Source organism: Pundamilia nyererei, unplaced genomic scaffold, assembly GCF_000239375.1.
Source record: "Pundamilia nyererei isolate P.nyererei 1_Seehausen unplaced genomic scaffold, PunNye1.0 scaffold00430, whole genome shotgun sequence".
Taxonomy (NCBI): Eukaryota; Metazoa; Chordata; class Actinopteri; order Cichliformes; family Cichlidae; genus Pundamilia; species Pundamilia nyererei.
This window is the reverse complement of record NW_005187831.1, coordinates 176,477-185,465: the sequence shown is the minus strand read 5'-3', so window position 1 is coordinate 185,465 and position 8,989 is coordinate 176,477. Positions and strand designations below refer to the sequence as shown.

General features: G+C 47.6%; 1 protein-coding gene across 2 annotated transcripts in view; it reads left to right on the top strand.

The window, feature by feature from the left end:
• The first annotated feature begins 306 nt into the window (after nucleotides 1-306).
• The window catches only part of LOC102214691 (insulin receptor substrate 2-like), a 10,866-nt gene continuing 2,183 nt past the window's right edge, over nucleotides 307-8,989 (top strand). Inside the window, exons 1-2 of one of the 2 annotated variants that reach the window (XM_005753466.2) lie at nucleotides 307-3,215; nucleotides 3,482-3,960. In XM_005753466.2, the coding sequence (XP_005753523.1) occupies nucleotides 544-3,215; nucleotides 3,482-3,960 (3,151 nt within the window). In that variant the 5' untranslated portion in view covers nucleotides 307-543. Of the gene's footprint in view, nucleotides 3,216-3,478; nucleotides 3,961-8,989 lie in introns of both variants that reach the window. The other variant, XM_005753465.2, reaches the window with a different exon arrangement.

The window sequence follows — 8,989 nt, the reverse complement described above, 5'->3', positions numbered from 1 at the left end:
TTTTAAAAGAAAAACAGAAAAAAAGAAAGTAAACACCCCGGAGGGGGCGGGATGAGGTAGTGGGGGTGCATGACGCTTTCGTTTTACAGTGGGAAATAGGAATTCACGTTCCTCAATGGACTCGCTGGTATTTTCGTTTTCTACGTGAGAGAGGTTGCTGTTGGAGAAGCAGGGAAGGAGGCGGGGTTTGTTTGTTTCAAGTGAGTAAAACAGCCAATAGTCGGCGACGCTTTGGCGTGACGGACAGGCACGGCCCCTGCAGGACGCCCCGCCCCCTTATGACTGTGTGTTTTATTCTGTTTTTAGAGCAGCAGCGTCACATGTTGTTTTTCTCCTGGATCAGATCAGTCTGGTCCCCACTGCACTGTTGCTTCTGCCGTGGCGGACATATCCTGCAATGGATTAGAGATTTATTTATTTTTTTAGCGGTTTGTATTATATATTTATAACTAATTTCTTTATTTTGCGTTTTGCTGTGAGTTTCGAACAAAAAAAGCAAGAGGAATTTGCCGATCTGGACTTGAAAAGAAAAGCGGAGGGAAAATGGCAAGTCCTCCGGCGACGGGAGGACACCTGTTATCTAATGGGACGAATGGGGTGAAGAAGTGCGGATACCTGAGGAAGCAGAAGCACGGACACAGGCGATTTTTTGTGCTCCGGGAGCCGATCGAGCGCTGCCCGGCCCGCCTGGAGTATTATGAGAGCGAGAAGAAATGGAGAAACAAGTCCGCCGCGAAACGGGTTATAACTTTGGACTCCTGTCTGTGCGTAAACAAACGCGCCGACGCCAAACACAAGCACCTCATCGCCCTCTACACCAAGGACGAATACTTCGCCGTAGCTGCAGACAACGAGCAGGAGCAGGAGAGCTGGTACAGGGTTTTGACTGATTTAATAGCTGAGGGGAAAGTGTATGACAGTCCTGCTTCCACTTCCTCTCTAGTTGGCTTTGAAGAGGCCAGTTATGGACTCCTCACTCCGGCAACACCTACCTACAAGGAGGTATGGCAGGTCAACTTGAAATCCAAAGGTTTAGGTCAGGTGAAGAACCTCACTGGAGTGTACAGGCTGTGTTTGTCCAGCAGGACCATCAGCTTTGTGAAACTGAACTCTGAAACAGCTGCTGTCAGTTTACAGCTCATGAATATCAGGAGATGTGGCCACTCAGACAGCTTCTTTTTCATAGAGGTTGGCCGCTCTGCGGTCACGGGGCCCGGGGAGTTTTGGATGCAGGCGGAGGACTCGGTGGTGGCACAGAACATCCACGAAACGATCCTGGATGCCATGAAGGCCATGAAGGAGCTGTCTGAGTTCAGGCCGAGGAGCAAAAGCCAGTCTGCTAGCACCAACCCCATCTCTGTGCCCACGCGGCGCAACCTGAACAATCCCCCCCCAAGTCAGACGGGCCTGGTGAGGAGATCAAGAACCGACAGCATGGCAGCCACATCCCCAGGAAGGAAGGTCATGCCCTGTCGGATAAGAACGTCCAGTGAGGGAGACGGAAGTGTGACCCGGCCTGTGTCAATGTCCATATCTGTAAACGGGAGTCCCACCAGTCCAAACTCTGGGAATCCCCTGAACAGATCCCACACCCTCAGCAATGGGCGCACCTGCAGGATGCTGGAGTCCACATACAACCTCCATCACAGCCGCTCGATGCCAGTGTCCAACTCCCCTCCCGCTGTCTCCAGCCCCATTAGCATGTCTCCACGAGGGGGGGGCAGGATCTCTACTCCTGACAAAGCTAGGCGCCCCTTCAGCTGCAGTGCCTCCATTTCGGGCTCTCTCAGCGATACTGGCTTCATGCTGTGTGATGATTACAGTTCCAGTCCAGGTGAACTCCGGTTCCTCCCCTTTACTCGCAGTGACACCCCCGATTCCCTGTCTAGCACTCCTCCTTCCCGTGACACTAGTGACCCCTGTGGCTACATGATAATGGAGGGAGTAAATGGGAGCAGGTGCAACAGGGGTGAGAGTCTGGCTTACAGGAAAAGAACACACTCCCTCACCACACCGCGTCAACAGAGGGTGGTAGCGCCGTTGTCCTCAGCCTCTCTGGATGAGTACACGCTTATGAAGATGACCTACGGACAGAACTCCCACTCTGCCTCACCCAAAGTGTGTTACCCGGAGGATTACGGTGATATTGAAATCGGTTCATCCAGAAGCTCCAGCAGCAACCTTGGTGACGATGGCTATATGCCCATGACACCAGGTATAGCACCTCAGTCTGGCAAGGCAGACAACTACGTGCCTATGAGCCCCATGTGCGTCTCTGCACCGAAGCAGATTGTGAACCCTAGGGTGCATCCTCAGGCGGCTGCCAGTGGCAGCTACAAGACCAACTCCCCTTCCTCCAGTTCCCTAGAAGACAACGGATACATGAGAATGTGGTGTGGCGCTAAATCCTCCATGGAAAGCCCAGATCGGCATGGTGAATACATGAACATGTCCCCTGGAAACCCACCTCCTCTCCAGACTCCACCAGATTACTGCTTGGGCCTGCTGGCTGCTGAACCCACATCAGTTAGATCAGCATATCAGACCGGCTCCCTCACACTACCTGCTAAACTGCAGGCCTCCAAGAATGAAGATAACAGCCAGTATGTGCTGATGAGTCCCCAGAGTTTGAGGCAGAGACCTGGGGAGTCTGACTATTATTCAGTGATGCATCCCAGTGCAGCTCACTCCTCGCCGCTGTGCCCCTCAGCACCCTCCCCAATCAGACACAGCCGGGCTGAGAACCTCTCCTACAGGGGGAGGCTGGGCAGGCCTAACAGGCTGTCTCTGGACACACTCAGAACCCTGCCCAGCATGAATGAACATCCCCTCCCAGGGGAGCCCAGGAGCCCTGGGGAGTACATTAACATCGACTTCAGTGGTGCCAGATTCTCTCCGCCCTCTGTCGTATCCACAGAGAGCCAGTCTTCATCATTGGGCTCCAGCGGTGGGGGTCCTGGGAGGTCATCTCTAGCAGACTACATAAACCTGGAGCTGGGATCACACTCACCCAAGGATGCTGACACTCCTGCTGAGCGCTTGGACACACTCCCAGAGCTAACCTTGTGCCCCTGCTCGGAGGAGGATGGCGTATACCATGTGGATAGTGAGAAAGACTCCCAGGGCCTCAGTGATGAGGTGAAAAATGATTACACTGAGATGACATTTGGGATGACCAGTTTGCCCCCACAGCTCGTACCTCTGAACGCAGCAAGGTGTGTGTCTGTTTGTTGTGTTTTATCACTAATTATTATTTATTTAAAGTATTTGGTTGTGTGTTTTGGTAAAAATCCTGGTTCACTGCAGGTGGCAACAAAACGTCATTTAAATTAAGATAAGATAAGATAAGATAGAACTTTATTAATCCCTCGGGTGGGTTCCTCTGGGAAATTCGACTTCCAAAAAAATTTAATTCATATTTAGTTTTAGTCACATTTTTAGTTATTTTTATCTTAATTTCTCTGCTTCTGTTTTCCAGTAGTCAGGGCAGCAGAGAGAAGATGCGCTCCATGGAAGACCAGGGTATTCCAGAGCACATTGGGGTCTTCCTGCTCGGTCCAAACTCCTCCTCCACAGTGGACCCTGACTGCTCTGCCAAGGTAATCAGGGCAAATCCACAGGGACGCCGGCGCCACAGCTCTGAAACGTTCTCATCTACTGCCACTGTGACCCCGGTCTTCGCATCCTTTGCTCGTGGCGACGCCGTGAAGAGGCACAGCTCAGTGGAGAACATCTCGTCACGGAGCAGCGAAGGTTCTGACGAGGAGTACGGCAGCCCTGAGAACCGGCAGAGCTCAGAGGGTTACCCCAATGGACTCAACTATATTGCCTTGAACCTAGAGAAGTGTGAGGACCTGGTCGGCTTCAAACCCACCAGCAGCTGCAAAGGGGGCATCAATGGATTGCACAGCTCACCATATGTCTGCCTGGGATTCAAGGAGGCTGCAACCACTGCCAAAGGTGGGTCAGGTTTATGTCAGATACTGCTGAATAAAATATCCAAACAGTCAGATTTTAGCACAGGGAATGAAGCGTTTCAGGAATGTGGGAGGCATCTCTTTAATTAAAAAGAAAGCGGTACTGCACAGATGAAAAATTTGGGAGGAAAAAAAATATGAGAGACTTGAATTTCCTCTAGATTCAAATTCAAACTGGCCCTCAGCAGCTGATGCTGCCTTCAAGTGCTCATTTTAAGCTTCTACTTTTGAGTTCTTCTGTGAGTAGTTAATCTCTTTGTGCTTAAATGTTAGGGTGCTACTGGGAATTGGGAGTGCCCACATAAAGTGAGGAAAGCAGCAGCAATTTTAAAGATACTCTTAACTGCTTTTAAGATCACTATCAGAGAATTTGCAGTATTTCCCACAACATGTGAACACACCATGTGACTGCTATGAAACGTGACCAGGCTGAGGGCTGTGAAGTAAACAAGCACCGTGACAGAGCAGGATGCTGCCTCGCTGTTGCTGTCGTGGGCTGATGATACCGAAAATACAAGCTCAGAGTTCCACCGACGCTTATAAAGAGTCGAAGTTTGTTGCAAAAATGGGCAGAAATTCCAAATTAGAGATTCATTTTAAACCTCATGCAAAAAAATTCCAGAGCAACTAATAAGTCATTAAATATTTATCTGTGAAGTGTATGTAACTGGTTTACTGTGGATGGCTATTAGCAGGCATAACCCAGTTGTCGATGTCACGGGAATCCTAGTGGAGGCTTCCTGTCAGCCGTAATGTCTCTCTGAGCCGCAGGCATTTCCGGCTGTTGTTTTTCAGTTGGGTAGGCATTAGGATGTGTTGCACATCAATGTGACCTCTACAGACCCCTTATTCCCACCATCCTGTGATCAATACTGCGTCCCAGAATATCCCAGTGAGCAAAACAAAAGCCCCAGTGTGGGGCAGTAGACGAAAGGATCATGGGGGAAGCAAACAAAATGTGCTGTGGAGTGGGGGGCAGCACAGTTTTGACTTTAAAGCTAAGTGTGACTCTTTGACACCCTTGCCATCCAACTGAGACATGCAGCTCACATGTGCTTGCAAGTACGTAGAGGTTGGAGGGGGTGGAGGGATGTTGTACCCCCCCAATGTGAGGCCCAGTAAGTGGATATATGTGCATGTCCTTGTGAGCAATAACTAGGGGAAAACAACAAAGCAGGGCCATCAGGTAACTGGATGTCATGGTCTGCATTCCTGGCTGAGCTGGTTAGAAAAAGTTGCTGTGAGAGGGGGTTTGTTTTTCTCTGGCTCCAGGCCGATTGAACAGACGGTGGCTTTTATTTTACCACAAGCCCCCCTTCATGTGAGGAGGTTTGATTTTTAGGATGTAGAAATGGGTATGACATGTTTGTTTTTGTCTCTGCAGGCTTGCACGTGTCCCCAACTCATGTTTTTGACAAGTGCTAATATTTTTATGACACTAATAAAGCTTTTGAATTGACCATGGAGAGGAAGGGGACAGGGGGAGGGAACATACATGTGGACTCTAGCACGTACACATAGGGTGGTTTTTTGTTTTTTTCTCTCTCTCTGTTTCTTCTTCTTTTTTCCCTTTTTTTTTTTTTTCCAGCAGTGGAGCCTGTATCCTTGAATGCTTGGCAAAGATGTGCACAGGGAGAGAGAGTGTGTAGGCTGTGTTGTTTTCCAGTGCTGCCTGCCTGTTTGCGGGAGAGCGAGTAAATGCGTGCATAATGGGGCAGGATGGCACGTGCACTCCGCTGCCCTTCTGCCTCATTAGTCTGTTCACTTAGAAGAAGTAAGCAGAGAGAGAGAGAAGGAGGCGGGGGCGGCAGAGTGCTCGGTAGAAAGGGGAGGGGAGGCTTTCTGGCTTTTTAAAGGAACAAATAAACTCATCTGTGAGGCCCCTCTTCCACTGAGGTACATTCTGGGAGAGCGGGAGCCCTTGTTTACTCCTCTGCTGCGCGGTGAAGCAGGGTGAAGGAGGTCAGAGCATTCTGCAAGGGAGGATTTTGGCACCTGGCCCCACTGGCGGAGGGCTTTGATCCCGTGTTTATAGGGACGGCACACTGGGCTCCTGGACCGTGTGCCACTCTGACCCAAAAGTCTGCAGGTTTTCAATACAGCCAAACACCCCTGCTGATTAATTTTATACTCGCAGGTAAATGCAGTTTGGCCCGGTGGGTAACTTTCACTCTAAAGTGAGGATTAAAGCAACTAAACACCCAAATTGCTCCTCCTTCCATGTGACAACCTTGCATTTTGAAAAAAAACGTGACGTGCTGCTTCCTGGTTTGTTGTTTTTTTTCTTGTTTGTTTTTCTTTATGCTCCACCTCCAGTGAGCTTAAACGCCTGGCATAAGTATCAGGAGTTTGTTTACCTCCTGTTTTGTCAGGGAGCCAGGCCATGTGACTCAGAGGCGGTGTTTACTGCCGCGCTTACCCAAGTAGGCTGTCTCCACTTGCGGCCCTGGCTAGCCGCAGCTCAGCCAGGTGGATGTTCTGTACCAGACTCAGATTAGCCAAGTCAGCCGTCTCTGTTTCCACCACCTCTGACTAATACCTTTATCTGACGGCACCAATCAGCTCCTGCTTCCTGTGATGATTGAAGAGATCATTCCTAATGCTGTATTGATATGATTGTCCTTCACTAGACTTACGGCTGTACGTTTTGTTTAAGCATTGAGGGGAACACATTAGGCAGTGGGTTTGGACCTGATCTGTTTGACTGTCAGACACTTTCCTTAAAATTAGGTGGATTTCACATCTTTTTTGCAGAAAGTTGTGATGCAAACATCTTTATGTAAAAAAACAAGCATCAGGAATGGATGAAGTGCATTCTGTATCACTTTTTGGGGAAATAACCTGCTTAAATGCTCATGGTGCAGATGTGTTTGTGTTCACGTTGGACACTTTGCATGCATTCAAAACAAGAGATCCATATTTTGGGCTGATGCAAAACGACTGCAGTGATCACAAAAGCATAATTTCCAAAATGTTGTTAAAGGTGAAGTTTGCCCTTCTTGCAGCTGCTAACCAAGCCATGCACTGTTGCCTCTGAAACCTCAGCTTCTTGTTGCTATTTCCAGTCTGGAAAGCGCAGAATCAGAATCTGCTTTATTGAGTACACGTGTATGTGTATGCATACAAGGAACTGGGCATTCAGAATTCTTTCTCTGCTGTTAATATACTTATCAGAATAGACATAACAGTCATCTGTACAGTTGTATCAAATTACAACATAGCAGCTCACCATTCTGATGAGTTTCAGAATGAGTTTCTGACATGCACAATTTAACTTTTAAAAGCAGCATCCATCTCTGTATACTTTATTATCAGCTTGGACTGTGACATAACAATCTTGAGCTCCCTTGAGCTTAAAAAAACCTAGTGTTTAGCAAGAGATTTCTCAAATGTATCCAAAACAGAACTGCAATAGCCAGATCAAGGGAAGCTATATAATAATGGCGTATGAAATGATGTCATCTTGTCTTAAGATACACGGTACAGTTTTGGGTTGCACAAGTGATATTGTGTGTGTGTGTGTGTGTGTGTGTGTGTGTGTGTACTGGATGAATTAAAGAGGTCCAGGAATGGAGCTCTGTGGAACACTTGTAATAATAGCAAGGTAATTTGGTCTGAAACCTTTGGAACACTACTGCTAGAAAGACACTTATTGAAAACAGAAATAGTTAGCAAACTAGTGAAACTTTCCAAAAACTGGAAACATGCACGTGTTATAAATCTATACCTAGAATAGCGGTGTTTATCTGTGGGCTTCAATTTTAACTAAACATTAGCAGAAGGTGGGAAATAGACTGAGGCCTAAGGGGGCTGCAAGTCCAAAAGGAGCCCTGCTGTGTCACTTCAAGTCCCTCCTGAGTGCTAGTGGCAGATGGCCATTTTCCGGAGTGCGCATGGGTTTGTTAAGGGGGGGTTAAACACCTGCCATCCTGTTCTTTCTTTACACACTGTCATTACATTGATTTCCCTTACACGTGCATACAAACTACCTGGTAAACGTACATATATCCTGCTATATTTCTCTCTGCAGTACACACCCAAACTCCAAACCGGTTAACCCCCCCATCCCCAACCCAGACCATCTGCTGCGCCCACAGGCTACAGAGTGTATCAGTTCTGTGTGTGTGTGTGTGTGTGTGTGTGTAATTTGTCGGCCAGATTAGAGACATCCGCGTCCATCTCCTCAAATCCCACTTCCCCCCTGACGTCATTCGGTTGGTTGTATTGTGAGTGATGTCATTGCACAGTGCATGCAGTGGGTAAATGCACCCACTGCATGCACTGTGTATCTGTTACACAAATTTCCACTGATTCGTGTCCTTGATGTCAGAGGGGGAAGCAAGCAAAAGCGGTCTAAGTTGCCCAGCCATGCATTACTAAGTTACTCAGAGCATGCCCAGTAGACCAGGTTGTTATTCAGTTCCCAAAGTAAGGGCTGAGATTTGTGTTATGCGTCACAAGATAAATGGTAGGGGGGAAAAGTATCTTGTTTTGCTTTTTTGCTAAAAATGGGTTTTTGTACAGGAAATTCAAACTCCATTCGAAATATTAAAACTTGATGGCACAATTACTAGCAGATAAATTGTGCATTTGATGGTTGCATTGGAACTATTGCATCCTCTTTAAATGTTTACCCCAACAAAGAGCTCTGTTTGGATTTTACAGCCACATTTAAAATTTTATTTTATTTTTTTTGCAATTTGTGGATTTACTCCTAAAGATGACACCTGATTGTACCCATTAGCCTGATTGCACAATCCATTCTAGCTATACCCTGACCCTTGAGCACATACGCATGCCGGCTGTTAAATAGTTTATTTACACCTGCGTCAGAGGAAAATGGAAGTTGGGATCTTACTAAAATAACAAAGAACGGCAAACAACCAAAGCAGGAACTCCAGAAATGCCATTTTACATGATATATGGAGAACAAACACGTAATGCCAAAGGCTCCTATGTCAGAGTTTCCAATGGTGTGTGTGTGTGTGTGTGTGTGTGTGTGTGTGTGTGTG